General features: G+C 33.7%; 1 protein-coding gene across 1 annotated transcript; it reads left to right on the plus strand.

Moving 5' to 3' along the window:
- Positions 1-5,524: 5,524 nt before the first annotated feature.
- ana3 (rotatin homolog anastral spindle 3) lies at positions 5,525-16,379 on the plus strand. The gene is made up of 30 exons (XM_088183754.1): positions 5,525-5,717; positions 5,775-5,962; positions 6,026-6,222; positions 6,289-6,396; positions 6,465-6,657; positions 6,722-6,847; positions 6,912-7,100; positions 7,176-7,345; positions 7,408-7,618; positions 7,680-8,162; positions 8,228-8,372; positions 8,438-8,599; positions 8,668-8,789; positions 8,861-9,072; positions 10,150-10,517; positions 10,578-10,845; positions 10,909-11,075; positions 11,378-11,650; positions 11,709-11,944; positions 12,011-12,167; positions 12,241-12,377; positions 12,446-12,566; positions 12,627-12,846; positions 12,933-13,099; positions 14,307-14,486; positions 14,679-14,930; positions 15,002-15,561; positions 15,626-15,875; positions 15,935-16,041; positions 16,109-16,379. The coding sequence occupies exons 1-30, from the start codon at positions 5,675-5,677 to the stop codon at positions 16,241-16,243; spliced, it is 6,147 nt and encodes a 2,048-aa protein (XP_088039880.1). The 5' UTR covers positions 5,525-5,674; the 3' UTR covers positions 16,244-16,379.

Consider the following 16,379-nt stretch of genomic DNA (forward strand, 5'->3'; position numbering starts at 1 on the left):
TGTTAAGAACGGAAGGATAACATGATGTTCCTTGTACCTTGTAGTTGGAGCGCCAGTCTACCACACACTGGAGGTCCGTTACACCAGTGTGGGAGAGTAAATTAACTCATTACGAAAAGGAAGGACTCTCGGGGGTAGACAGCAGAGATATTGTTGACATCATGAGGGCAGCACATTCTTTTGGCGGATCTCGAAGGCTCGTTCATTGATTTCCAGGGACATAATTTCAGATTTTTGAAGTGCCCCCTCCCCCCCCCCCCCCCCCAATGACGTCCTCTCTTAACATAATATTTCAATACGTAACTATACTTCAATAAATAATACTGCAGCGACACAATCTGTGTTTACTTGCCACCCATCACCACCCGTCCGCCAAATAACTTTTACCTGTAAATATAATATTTATAATAAGGCAAATCATAGATATAAAAACAAACAAATTTAATTACATTAAATATAGTTACCCAGTGGCGTAGCTATGGTGGGGCGGAGGGGGCGGCACTTGCTTGGGGGCGGCATATTCACGATGGAATCGTCTAGTGTAGTTCTTAACCCTGAATATACTAAAATTTATGTAAATCTACGAATAGCAAGGGCTTAACAATAATCAATTTATCATTTTAAGAAATGCTGATTTTATGACTCTACAAAAAAATGCATGGGGGGGGGCGGCAATTTTAAGGATTGCCCCGGGTGGCACATACCCTAGCTACGCCACTGTAGTTACCGAACATTATCCATTACGACTAGGTAATCTTTTAGGCAGATAAATTAACTGTTGTACATAAATATCCTCTCAATCAAAATAAATAGCACATAAAATAGCAAAACAATAGTAAATAGATATGTCAAGACTAACACTTTTTTTAAATATACAGTTTATTAAATATTAATTTTTCCCGATTTTCTTATGTAAACTGATCTATGACATACTAAAAATCAATTTTTTCTAACGCTTTTATGGGGGCCAATTTAAATTTGTTATGGCCAAAACTGGTCGGCACTTAAGTAGCACTGGCGTGGCAATTTTCTCTACACGGCCAATCTTCCGGGCGTTCGGACGCATCGTCTCGCGTCCGTCCTTTTACAATGTAAACAGCTCATATCTTTAATAAAAATACTACTGCAGCGGCTTAATCTGTGTCTAATTGCCACCCGTCAGCATCACAGTTCCTAAACTTTTTTTTTCAATGTTAGTAGAGCTAAGTTACTATGACGATCTTGTCCCATTGAAGCTCGCAAATATATCAAAATAAGTTTTAACTTTTTAGGATCTGTGATGATGGCAGTTGGCAATGAGACACAGATTGAGCCGCTGCAGTAGTATATTTATTTGAGATTACAGTGATTACATTACAAAAATGGGGCGGACGCGCGACGGCACGCGTCCGAACCCTTACAAGCTTGCCGGAAGAGAGAGAGCCGTCACAACACCGCTATTTCTGCGCCGACCAGTTTTGGCCATAACAAATCTAGATTGGCCCCCATACGGCTCCGGCCCTAGCAATTTACAATTGCGAACTATAACCAGGGGGAGGTATGGGGGCCTTGGCGCTGCTGTTGATTTAAATGCTGGCGGCGCAAAAGTAGCAAAGTCGTGACGTATGGTGTGGCGGCGCGGCCTCCAGTGACGCGCGGCGTGCTTCGCTCCAAGCCGAGTGGAACACGTGTAGACCCGGGCGGCGCGTAGGGCTCCAGGGGGCGCGAGAAGAACGGGCATGTCCGGGAGCACCTTTCGGGGCCCTGTGGTGCGTCGGTGCAGCTACACAGGGCGCGCGCGTGACGGGCCCCGAACATGCGGTTCGAGCTCGGAGTTGCGGGGGCGTAGCCCTACGGGTGCGTGACGGGTCACGCGTGGTCCACTCGAGCCTGGTCTACGGCAGCACTTCGGTGGCTTCTCGCTGGAGGCGCGTGGTGGCGCCGGATGCTTCCTGGGTCACGTGGTCGGCGGCGGCGGCGGCTGACGATGGCGGCTCATGGTCGGAGGCGCAGGCCCATCGTCTTGGTGGTCCGCCAGCTCGAGTCCGGATCCAGGGAAGCTCCGGCGGGGTGGCAGCAAGTGGGTTTGCAGCGGCTCGGCTTTTTGTACTGCAGCGGCGTCTGTGTCTGCCATTTTTCGTCTGACTCCATATGTGTGCTCAGGATCACGTCGGCGTCAACAGTTTAGGATCTGTGATGATGGCAGTTGGCAATGAGACACAGATTGAGCCGCTGCAGTAGTATATTTATTTGAGATTACAGTGATTACATTACAAAAATGGGGCGGACGCGCGACGGCACGCGTCCGAACCCTTACAAGCTTGCCGGAAGAGAGAGAGCCGTCACAACACCGCTATTTCTGCGCCGACCAGTTTTGGCCATAACAAATCTAGATTGGCCCCCATACGGCTCCGGCCCTAGCAATTTACAATTGCGAACTATAACCAGGGGGAGGTATGGGGGCCTTGGCGCTGCTGTTGATTTAAATGCTGGCGGCGCAAAAGTAGCAAAGTCGTGACGTATGGTGTGGCGGCGCGGCCTCCAGTGACGCGCGGCGTGCTTCGCTCCAAGCCGAGTGGAACACGTGTAGACCCGGGCGGCGCGTAGGGCTCCAGGGGGCGCGAGAAGAACGGGCATGTCCGGGAGCACCTTTCGGGGCCCTGTGGTGCGTCGGTGCAGCTACACAGGGCGCGCGCGTGACGGGCCCCGAACATGCGGTTCGAGCTCGGAGTCGCGGGGGCGTAGCCCTACGGGTGCGTGACGGGTCACGCGTGGTCCACTCGAGCCTGGTCTACGGCAGCACTTCGGTGGCTTCTCGCTGGAGGCGCGTGGTGGCGCCGGATGCTTCCTGGGTCACGTGGTCGGCGGCGGCGGCGGCTGACGATGGCGGCTCATGGTCGGAGGCGCAGGCCCATCGTCTTGGTGGTCCGCCAGCTCGAGTCCGGATCCAGGGAAGCTCCGGCGGGGTGGCAGCAAGTGGGTTTGCAGCGGCTCGGCTTTTTGTACTGCAGCGGCGTCTGTGTCTGCCATTTTTCGTCTGACTCCATATGTGTGCTCAGGATCACGTCGGCGTCAACAGTTTAGGATCTGTGATGATGGCAGTTGGCAATGAGACACAGATTGAGCCGCTGCAGTAGTATATTTATTTGAGATTACAGTGATTACATTACAAAAATGGGGCGGACGCGCGACGGCACGCGTCCGAACCCTTACAAGCTTGCCGGAAGAGAGAGAGCCGTCACAACACCGCTATTTCTGCGCCGACCAGTTTTGGCCATAACAAATCTAGATTGGCCCCCATAACTTGTTCACACCTTGCATTCGATACTGCAGTTAAATGGAAAGATTTGTAAATACATCATCTGCCTATGACACCATACATGTAGGAAGATTCAAATGAGTTTTCAGCAATACTTCATTATGAGTAGTAAGCAGCATTTTACACTCTGATTTGTGTAAATAATTTCTTTCGTAAAGATATATTGAAGTTACAAATATTTAAATTATTAAAAGATTATTAATACACCCTTAGACCGCCGACCGGTAAATTGTTAATTACTCGCTGTACGCCATGCGTTTTTAGCGATATAATTTTTTGGCTACTTACTCTGTTTAACACATCATTACAGGCAAAATACTCAATTTTTATATTTTAAAATTATATATGTATGATTAACATGGTTTAAACATTCTAATTATATCAATAAACAAACATTTTTAGTCGTATTGTTGGAAATATGGAGTGAACAAAAAAAAATCTATTCGTCGGTCCGCGAGCTGGCTCGCGTACACACACCTACACACACATGAACGCGCGCGGCACTATACAAGCGAACGACAAGCAGGGTCATGCTCACACTGAGACAATTTTAATATATAAATCTGCAACGCATTTTTTCTTCGTCTGACCTACATCCTGTTATAAAAATTTACAAATCGACAAGATTTCTTTGATGCATACAAAATCACATATATCGTACACAAAAATAACCCTAATAACCAAACCGTTTGTTTTTGATCAATGGTGTTTGCAATTGGTTGTTGTTGAAGGTTGTCATATTTCTTTATATATAAAAATAATAAATAATAAAACTTGATAGCAAGATACGATGTTACATTTAACTATATATAATTATATGTATAATTTATAATATATACATATTCTTCTTCTTCTTCTTCCACGGCATTACAACCGGTGATCGGTTTTGGCATTTCCACCTAATTTCTTGTAGGGCTTCTAGATATATCTTGAGTTTTAGTATTTCTTCCGATATTGTTTGTATTTTTCCTGGTAGTAATATTGCACATTCCAGGTTCCAAAATTGAAGTCCAATCGTTTATCTAGATTTCGATCGTCTAGGTCAGTGGTCGGCAAACTTATTAGCCAAAGAGCCAAATATGTACATTACAACGATTAAAAAAAAATTGAGAGCCAAATTTATTTATTAATTTAGCAAACCTTTATTATAATTTTCCAAATCAACACAAAGACGTTCAAATTTAGAGCTCCATATTTCCTTGTTTTTTAAATCCGGCGCGTAAATGCCGGTGGATATTTGTGCCAGAGCCGCACTTAAGGGGCCAAAGAGCCGCATGCGGCTCCGGAGCCGCACTTTGCCGACCTCTGGTCTAGGTCATTATGAATCGGGGCGGATTTATTATTTCTTTGTAATTTTTTCATAACTTTTTGGATTTATCCACGTTGGTTGGTTTGCTCCATGATAGAAACCCTCCTCCTTTATCCGGGCTTGGGACCGGCAAGAGTGCAACATATCTACACTCCAGGCGGAATATGTAATATATATTACACACACACACACATATATATACAATAAATAATAAACTTTTCGACCATCGTGACGCATTGGGGTAACCTGTTAGGTCACGATGGTATTAATTTAATGTAAATAAATAGAACAAGTAAAATAAAATGATTCTACGACAAGGAATCGTTTTTGTTATTATTATTATTATTATTTAATATTTACTAAGAGTTAATATTGATATTTTATTAATTATATCTTATTTATATTTATTAATAAGTATTTAATAGTAATTATTATTATTATTATTTAATTATTACAAACAATAAAAACCAATCACAAAAACAGTTGACAATATTAAAACAGTCGAAATAACGTATAAATATATTCACAAGTATTTACAAATCACAATTATCATTGAAATATTGATGACATAATTTAATTTCGATTCATAAATTAAAGTATAAAAAAACGAATTTCCGCGATGCGTTTGTGCTAACCCTAAAAGTGGTCTAAATAAGCACGATCGAAACCACGCGCGAAATACAAACGACTAAAATTAAGGCGTGACTTTATAATTATATATACCACTGTTTCATCGCAAATTCTATAAATAAAATCACTGAAATCGTTTATTAGGAACTCAAACTGATTTTTAAAACATATATTGCCAACTTTTACCTTTCCGTTTCTTTAAAAAACGAAGGTTTTAACGAGCGCATCATATCATGCGCTTGGCGTTAGACAGTAGATTTAGTTGCGCATCATATCATGCGCTTGGCGTTGAAAGGATTAATACATATAGTTTTTCAATAAACGTCAAACCTTAATATTTTTACTTTGGCAACACCTGTGACAGTTCGAACTTGGCAGTTGAAGTGCGTTGTTTACAAATATTAATTTAACTGATAATAAGCTAGTTTTCGTCAAAAATGAGCGATATCAGCATAACATCAGCGCATATTAGAAAAATAGGTTAGTTTTTTTCAATATTTAAGTAAAAGTCATATCATTTTCACCCATTATTTTTAGATCATCCCATTAGAGAAATTCGAGAAAGAAATTTACTCGGATTGATATCTAAACTGAAATGCGGGATAAACTATGATAACGAATTGGTTCGCAGCAAAGAATTATTTATGCATTTATTAAAATGGTTTGACCAAAAGAATCCCAATTATCAAGAGGAAGTATTAGAAATTGTATACAATATTTTGATGGTATGTTAATTGAATACAATTATATATGCACATATTTTATTTTTTAATTATTGATTACTTCAGTCACCATCAGGAATGAGCTTGATTGAATATTTTGGTGCAAATACATTAATTAATAATGTGAATAAATTAAAGCAAAATGCACATAAGGAGCACCATCAATTATTAGATTATATGATGAAGTATATAGAAAGGTTTAAAAAAATACACAATACAAGTAGTATCGAAATACCAACTTTAAACATGCCAATCAGTGTAATGTATGTGAAAATATATTTTAAATGTTACTATAATATTATTTTATGATGCTTATGAACTAATTTTAGGTCTGATATTGAAAGATGTTCGCATTCGACTCTTAAAAATAATATTAATGAAGAAATACCTAATTTTTGTTCAACTCTGAATGTAAATAATGATAGTTTTAATAATATGTGAGTGGATCTTTTAATTGATTTATTTATATTATCAATGTTTGATTAATGCAATGTTTAAATTATAGATCTGAACAAGGAGTTAAACTGTTTTTAATGCCGTGGTGTCATTTGAGTGAATCTGATCTAAAAAAGATTGTTTGCAATGAAGACTGTATTAACGTAGACGAATCTGAAGAGAGAGCCATTTATTTTTTTACCAGTATCTTATTAAAAGATTTTCCTGCTGAAGTATTCTTAAATAGACCTGCGACGATTACGGTGAGTTTTTCATTGATTTATTATTGAATTCATGGTGTTTTTATTATTTTTATGTTGTTTTTAGAGCTTACAAAATATGTTGAGTAATTTAAGGACCATTTCTATTTCAATTGAAGCTTTAGAATCGTATTGTAACGCTTTGAATCAAAGAATTAGTGAATTAAGTGATCCTTTATTGAGGAATAATAAAGTATGTATTTCGTATATTTAATGTTCACATACTTTTGAATATTAATAATATTAATTTATTATAGAAATCATATAATAATCAAGAAACATATGATAGTCGAGAGAATAGAGATTCAGAGCCAGCAGAATTATCTAAAAACACTTTAATTATTGATAGTTCTGCTAATACTTTAAAGCAAATGCCTTTACCTTATTTTTGTCTTGATACGTTATATATATTAATAAATATCATCGGTCAAAATGAAGTATCTATGGTTAGTATATTTATTTATGATACATATTTTCATATTGTTTTTGATTATATATAATACATAATTTAATCATTTCAGAGAGATATGAATATGATTTTTTCTTTGCAATCTAAGCTCTTCAATATTTTGCATAAAATCATCACAAATTCAATTTGGAATGTTCAACAACCGAATCGTTTTATTCAAGAGATAGTTCAAAAGATAGTTGTTTTATTTAGAACTTATGGAGAAGTTCTAAATAAATTGAGGTAATAAATATTTATTTATTTATACTTGAAATATTTATTTTAACTTCAATTTAATTTTTTAGATTAGCTTGTCTATTCACAGACGTGATAGAAAGATCATTGCGAGTTAATTACATTCGCTTATTATTACATTGTATTTCTTTCATGCATTGGTGTAAAAACTCTTTCATAATTCCTCGTAATTTTGTATCAAGTCTATACAATTCGATAGCCGATATTTCTTTTTCGATTTCATATTCAAACTATCATAAAATTTTAAATGATATATTACAGGTTTGTTTAATAAATATAAAATATTTAATACAAACGTATTTAATTAAATATAATTTTTCAGCAAAGAAACTTCATAAGCAACAATTTAGAAGATCAGAACAAAATGAAATTGTATTTGAGCGTTAAAGAAATATGCGAAAGTATGAATTCTGCTATTCAATTACTCCAAGAACATAAGAAACTCATCAAATCGATAGATATACTACCTATCATTAATAAGTCATTATTATCATTAGAGTTTCATAAGAGCAGTAAAATTATATCGATCGTCTTGGAAGCGTTTTCGGTTAAAATTCTGAATTGGAAGTTGGATGTTGAAAGTTGGAAGCAAATTACAAGCACTACCATTGAACTTTTAGCCCACAATTGTCAATGGGCTCAAACAGATTTCTATTCCGGTATTCTTTCAATAGTCGAAACCGTATTGAGTGGAATGATCAAATCGAAAGATGAGACGTTCAACGAATTCTCAATAAAATTCTTATTTGAACCTTCAATCTTAAAAGAAATTTGCTCTTACGGAATCGAATCGGACAACGCTCAAGTATGTGTACCATTTAATGCTAAATAATATTTGTTTTAATACATATTAATATTTATTTATATTAGGTCAACACTTGCGCTAAAGAAATAATACAGCATTTACTTAGAGGAAAACTTCTTATGTCTGAATCAATGTGGTTGACTCTACTCGAGGGTTTAATTCCAAATCTACCATTACTGCATACTCATGCGACTCAAAATAATGATTTTGGTAATCTATTATTTAAATTGTACGATTAGATTCCGTAAAGTAAAGATTTTATTCATATTTTATAGGAAGATCAATAATGAAGACTTTAGATATGAAAATTGGTGAATGTATGTTGATACCGCGAATCGAATACATTAAAGGAAATCTTAGACTCCTCTATTCAAAATGTTCAACGGCACAAATGGAAGGCTCAAGGAATCTTTTAAAGGCTCTCTCATTTCAAGAAGGTATTTTTATATATGCTTTTACTGTTTATTATTATTATAATCTAATTAAATATTAATATTTATTTAAGATGCTGATAATCTGCTACCAAAGAAAGAATCTATAGTATCTGATCTTCTCCAATCGGCGTTGAGAACAGTGCCAATTAAAAATTTCACCATAAATAAATCAGGAGATCCTAATTTCTATGAAGTATATTATTATTCAATTCTTTATTTTATATAACTATAACTATATTTGTTTTTAATTATTTATTTATTTAGGAAGCTGCTCTATTGCAAGTAATGAATCTACTCAGATCAAACTCAAAATTTAAATCAAATGATGAGTTTTTACAGAAGAGCACAGTAACAGACGTAGATCCGTCTATTTGTAAATCAGCTTTGGCTCAGTTAGCAGTGATCCTGCAGCAGCCTAATTTACATGAAACGTTTATAAATAATGGAGGCCGAGAGCTAATTGGACATTATTTAAGGTATGAATATAATATTTAATCAATAGAATATTAACAATCGATCGTCTAGTACATTTAATATGGAAACTAACTTTTTCATTTGCAATGCAATTTTTTAGATAGCGTTTTAAATATATCAATGCACTGATTCATGCTATTATTAAGTATATTTAAATAGAAATATAGATTTAATCAGATAGCCATGAAACATTTCTGAAAAATAGACCTTGTTAAAGGGGTCCAGAAAATTTATCGCCTGCAATCTACTTTTGATAAATAAAAAATTGATAATTAATATAATAATATATATTTAATTAAAATTAAATAATAAAATTACGTACTTTTGAACGACTTAAATTTTAAAGTTAATAAAATGAGAACCACTAGTAATTTCTTCAAGAATTTTATAATAGGCGATTGTTTTTGGCATAATAATATATAGTTAAGAAAAAATAATTTAATTTATTTGTAAACGACATAAATGTTGAACCACTGGTGATTTTTTAAGTAGCCGTAAATATTCAACTTTTATCATATATAGTTAATTAAAGTAAAATAAGGAATAAATTTATTTTAAAACGACTTAAATTTTAAAATAAATATAATTTAAATAACTAATGATTTTTTAAAACAGTTGTTTATTAAAAAAAAGTTAAATAATATATACAGTATACCCCCCAATAACACGGTAAATTGGGGACGTGATATTTGGATGCCCTTTACGTTATGTGTGAGCGAGCCAAAGGGAGGATATGTCACCACACGCGCCTGATTCGTACATACGTATTGTAAAAAATTGTATGAGTATTTTCTAATCCCCCAACTATACGCATCCAAACAGTAAGTCCCCAATTAACCGTGCTATTGGGGGTCTACTGACAAAAAAAGCTAAATAATATATTGATTGTTATTTCTTAAATAATTTAATTTTATAAAAGTTGGAAATCACTGGTGATTTTCTAAAGCTAAATAATAATAATAATATTTGATTTTAAATTAACTTATAATTTTAAAACGAAAAGTTCGAAAAACATTTGTTTTTGTACGTTAATTTCATTGAATCGTATATCTTTATTAATCTCATCATTCTTAATTTAGATCTTCACTCACCGTGAACGAATTTACAACATTTCCCGAATCGGCCATCAGTTGCATTTCAATGTTGAATAGTCTGTGCTATAATAATACGGCTACTAGACTCTGGGCTTCAGAACAACAAAACATATATCTTTACATAATCAGAGCCATTCTATTATTTCCAAACGAAGAAAACTTTGTCACAATATCTTCGCAAATACTGAGCTTGTTAATCTTTGCTCATTTCACCATCAACAATGTGACTCCGCGAGATTCACAAGAAAACACCAATCTATCACTTCATTACTCTATCATCAAGAGGACTAACTTGCCGTTTAAGTGCTTGTCACATTCTATACAGAGTGCTCATCTTCAAGACAATAAAGAAGGTATTCCTACATTATAAATATATTTGTATTAAATTATCTAATTGTTCTACTATTATTCAGAATGGATAATGAAGCAGCCGTTGATGAGCCGATATCTCCGTATCCATTGGTGCGTGATGTGGTATAAGGGTTTCAGCAACGTCGTTAAATGGCCGTATGTGCCAGAATTGCACAAGGAAAGTTTTAGCGAATCGTTGAAGTTAACGGATTCAGATCTGACTCTGTTGAAGGTGACGTGTCCGATTCAGGGCTGTGTTTCAGCTCTGTATGAAATTCAAAATGCGACTTCTCATAAATCAGTTAATAATGCGTTAGATATGTTGGTCGGGTAAGTCTCAAGGTGAGTTTTGTACCGGTTTATTTGAGTAATCTAATTAAATTATATTTTCAGATACATTCAACTCGCATCGGAGAGTGATCAAGATGCTAAAAAGTATAAATCTCTGCCCTGGAGTACGACTTTGCGTCGGTTTTTAATCACTATTCCGGCTAGCCCAAAAGATGCTGAGCTTTTACTGCATTTCATCAAGTTTTTGACGTTGTTTTTGAAATTTACAGGTACTTAATTTATCATAAAGAATTAATTAAATATAATATAACATCCACATCTTGCCTGAAATAAATAATAAGCTGAGATTCGTAGTTCTGTACTGCGATTCTTATTAAATGTATCAATAAACAGTCTTGCTAATATTTTATTATTTAAGAATATCTGGAATAAAAATATTGAGCATTTCCTGTAGTTTCATATAAAAATGTTAACAACGACTATTTTAAATTTATTATGTTCTTTTTCAAAATTGACAATATGTTTGTCGATACATATATAATGTATAAAAGTCACTGTTCACACATTTTAGGTAGTAGTAAGGATAGGATAGAATGGATAACAGAGCCATTCTCAGACTGCTCTCGTGGAATCGTGTCTTTGTTGCAAAACAGCGAAGAAAATCTATACTCATCCAATACTTTAATTCCGATCAAATTGAAAGAGCAAATATGTCATATACTATCGGTGTGTTGTATTACTACAAATCAACCCGATTTTGACGAGAAACTAAACTGGAGCAATATCGTCAACAAGATGATCGACTGTTTGACGAACTTACATATCAAGAATATCGGAAGTTTAGGTATTTATTAATTAAAAATAGTCTTAAGATCTCCGGTAGCTAATTAATATATTTTCAGCTTACACCGATCAGATTATCAACAGCTTAACAAATCTAACGGCATCACCTCATAATGGAATAATGAATGAAAATGAAATGCGAATAAAGCTGATTAGATGTCTCGCATTCTTGTGTGATTCTTTATACACCAAAAGAGAATATGTTGAATATAAAGGATATTCACTACTACTCAATTCTATGCTAGTTCTGTGTCATCTATTAGAGATTGATTTAGAAAAAGGGATAGAATCTGATGTAAGGATTTGGCTTTAATTATTTCATAAATTAATAATAATTATTAAATATTTTGTATTTAACTAGGCTCTGATTGAGGCGTGGGTTGGCAACGGTAAAGAGAACATCTTGACTATCTGCTTGATGCAGTTCAATTCTCCGCACGTTGCTTTGCGGAGTATTGCTTTTAAAATATTGAGTGGCTTAATAGCTTCAGAGACGATCGTCATGCATGTTGAAAATAGTATTTATATTATATTCAATCTATATATATATATATATTTAACAAACACATCTGCAATTAATAATCGTTTCAGAATCTAAAAACATGTCTTCTTATTTAATTAAAATTGGAATAGACTGTTTATGCGATCTATCAGAAGCGACTATAGTGAGAGAGCAAGCTGCTATGCTAATTTTAAACTTGCTAACAACAAAAAATCTGATCAATAAAGTACGTCAGAATTATATAAACATGCTCATGTATTATTTAAACAATGTTTTGCTACAATTTCTTTTTAGTTATATAAGCATCAAGATGACGTCGACGATCTTCACAATTTCTTTGATCAATCGTTTTGCGATAGCATTGTGAAAACTTTAACAAAAGTGTGCGTTAATGAAAAAAATGAACTCTACACAAGTACGCAGTTGATAATTTATTTTCTTATATAGTAAAATAATTATATGTATCATTTTTCAGCTAATAACATATCCCTCGAATATCTATCGAAAAGGGAGCATTACGAAGTTGCACATTCAAAGTCTAAAATCAACATACCAATAAAAAATGAACTGTCGATTCAACCGAAATGCTCAGTAAAACTTTTGATCGGTATATCTGATGTAATTTATAATGTACTGATTTTTCATGACGGTAACGAAAATCTGGTTGAAAGCGAAGTCTTCAAAATATTATTCAGGTAGTTCAATCGCTTTAATAAATCGAATCATATGAATAAGTTGAATTTATTAATGTATTTTTTCTATCTGTTGAATTGATTGATAGATGTCTTCTGCTCAAAGTTCCGATGGTAGAAGATGGAATGAAGATGTGCTCTTCGATTTGTAGAACACTCTACAGAGCTTCAGATGTTTCTGAGGAAACTCGCAACACAATAATAGATACACGTGATTGTGTCAGTGCTTTAATCGGACTGTTTGCAATCGATAAAGGTAAATTTTTGATATAAAAACGTATTAAAGTTGCGAGTGAAATAATAAATATTTTAATATGTAGATTTTCAAAGAAGATCAGCATTTAAAATTAAAAAGCATATATATTTGGCTATGTTAGATATACATATTTATAGAAATGAGAAGTAAGGCAATAGTAAATGTCATTAAAAACACGATATTTGGAGGACGTGGTGGAACGAAGTTCCTGAGGGTAGGCTGGCCCTCTAAACTGTAGACGCCGATGAGCGGCCAAGGGCAATGTCCCAGTATCGAACCCGAGAGCATAAGCCCTTTTTGTGGTGCACGGTCCATCTGGGCGATAAATCAATTGTCACCACCTGACCGTGACTCAAATCCGTCATCTGGTATCTGGCGGAGAGAAAGGAGTACTAGGAACCAAAACTTCTTAGATCATTTTTATTATCTGACGTGGCACATGTTATTGCCACAAAATTATTATGTACTATTCTTTGATTTTGAGTATTAATTTTACACATATATTAAACTGAGCAACATTTTATTTGTAGTGTGCACTAAAACGAATGATTTGTGCATTAAAATATTAAAAAATGAGCATTAAATAAATATGTATTTTTTCAATAAAAAATATTACATTGAGAAATATTTCATCTGTAGTGTGCAATAAAACGAATTATTTGTGCATTGAAATATTAAAAAATGAGCATTAAATAAATATATCTTTATTCAATAAAAAATATTACATTGAGCAATATTTCATATGTAGTGTGCAATAAAACGAATTATTTGTGCATTGTGATATTAAAAAATGAACAATATTTTATTGTAGTGTGCACTAAATATTTTTTCCTCTATTTAACTTATAAAATTGTAGATTTAATAAATAATAATATTTACTATAATTAGTATATATTAATATTACTTAATTCTTTTTTGACTTAGGTTAGGTTTGGGTTTGTTTATATTTTTTAAATTTATATTTTCAGCAGCATAAATATAATTTAATGCTTATTTTATAACATTTTAATGCACACTACAAATAAAATGTTGCTCAACTCAATATTTTTTATTGAACATAGATATATTTATTTAATGCTCATTATTTATTATTCTAATGCACAAACAATTCATTTTATAAAACAAAAGTATTTATTTAAATGCAAATATATTTTAAAATAATTCCCTTTTTAATCGAATCCTAAATTTTATTGTTATACATTTATAGGAACTGGGGAAATTGATGATAAGAATTGCAGTGAGATGTGGAAATGGTTATTTTTGCTCATGGGAAATCTTTTGGAGACTCAACACGGTTTTAAATGCGTTTGGAGCGTCTTATCTGAATCGGGAATGGTTCCTTTCTTGAATGGCATTCTTACTTCCGTCAGCAATGAAGTATATAAAGGTAATTGTATGTTTTAGATTTATATTTAATAGCAACTTATATTTACTTTTAAATCAGATACATTTTTAACGGGCTATATGTAATTGATTCAGCGGCATATAACATATTTTTATTATATAATACATTGATATTTAGAACAGTCCCATAAAGTTTGGTAATTAAGCAACGCTACATAAATTTATTTAATTTCAGATATTATTGAAGCGGCTCTGTACTGCTTAGTAAATCTATTGAATTCGTACACATCTTATGATGCAGATTCACACACTATTCATCTAGAAAGTTTACTAGATGAAAATAAATTAGTTCAACACAAAGGCGAATGGATTGATAAAGAGCATCATGAGCTTAAATCTGATTTAATATCCGGTGAAACTCTATGCTTTTATCTTATAAAACTATATAAAAACAACAATCAGAATAGTGTCAATATAAGAACAACGGGTATATGATTTATTTATTTTATGATTAAGATTTGTTTCATATATATTATAAATGCATGCATATTTTTACAGAAAGATCGTTTGATTCAATCGCTTCTGGTTTATGTAATTTATTGGGTATAAGTCACAAAGCCAGGATGTTAGCAATAAATAATGGATTTCTGAAAGAATTGATTGAAAATTTAAATGAAATCCAATACCACTTGATCACATCTTCGGATCAAATAGATATGATTAAGTATAGGAGAAAATCTCCTATTTTACATTATTTTAATTGGACAGTGTTGATGATATGTAACATCATTAGCAATTGTACGCCAGCTAAAGAAATTAGCGTTGAATACAACTTGGCCGTGCCTATTAACAAACTATGGCCATGGATATTGTCTAATAAGATGCTAAGATTCCATACAATACAGATGTTGTGCTCTTATACAAATATGAATCCGAAGGCAAATCAATCCATGTGCTCGACAATCGGAGCAAGATCAATACTGAACGAGATTATCGATTTAGTTATGAAAGAGATGAGTTTAGTTTCAAGAAAACACTCGTTAATTACACTGAATAGTTCTTTGCAAATATTGGAAAATGTTAGTTCGCATATACACTGTCGATCCATCATAATAAAGGTATTATGCATATATTATTTTCGCTTTAGATAATGTTTATTTATTAAATCATTATTAAATTTAGAGTGAATTATTCGGTTGCTTGAATAAATTACATCCAGCCATCACAAAAAGACAGCCTCAATGGAGAAACGTTGAAGTTTTATGGGAGACATTCGTAAACACCATCACGAGATATCCTGAAGGTCAGATTAAAGTAGCTGAATATTTATGCATTCTTTGTGCTTCTGTGCATCAGGCTGAAGGATTGATGTTGTCGATTTTGAGAAACTGTGCTTTCAATTCTTATAATCGTCCAAGATATTTAGGTTCAGGTTGGTCTAGTTGTACGATAATACATAATTATTGTTTTAATGTGCTTGTTGTTTTTCAGCTGAAGTAATTCACATCTTCTCAAATATTTTGCTGTCAGAAGGTCCTTTGTCTCAGAAGATGGATGTTTGCGCGACTTTATGGGCTTTGTGTGCCAATAGTCAAAAAGTATTTTAAATATATTCATAATATTATTTTTTTAAAATGTGATATTTTTTTATTATTATTTTTTCAGAGTAAATTATCAGTGAAGACGTCAGGTCTGGCTGCAAAAATGTCAGATTGTTTGAACAAATTGAAGAATTTAACAGATAATGAACGAGAAATCCAAATCATGACTTATATACTGAAAGTTATAACTGTTAGTTAAATATACTGATTAATCAAAAGTAGTTTTATACTAAAATATTTATTGATATCATTTAAAATAATATGAGTTTCTTTTTATTTAATAGTGCTAGTGTTTATTTCTATTAATTTAAATTAAATAAATTACTGTATTTTTG

The sequence above is a fragment of the Plectrocnemia conspersa genome, unplaced genomic scaffold (assembly GCF_051122295.1).
Source record: "Plectrocnemia conspersa isolate PC_06_02 unplaced genomic scaffold, ASM5112229v1 ptg000003l, whole genome shotgun sequence".
In the NCBI taxonomy this organism is placed as follows: domain Eukaryota; kingdom Metazoa; phylum Arthropoda; class Insecta; order Trichoptera; family Polycentropodidae; genus Plectrocnemia; species Plectrocnemia conspersa.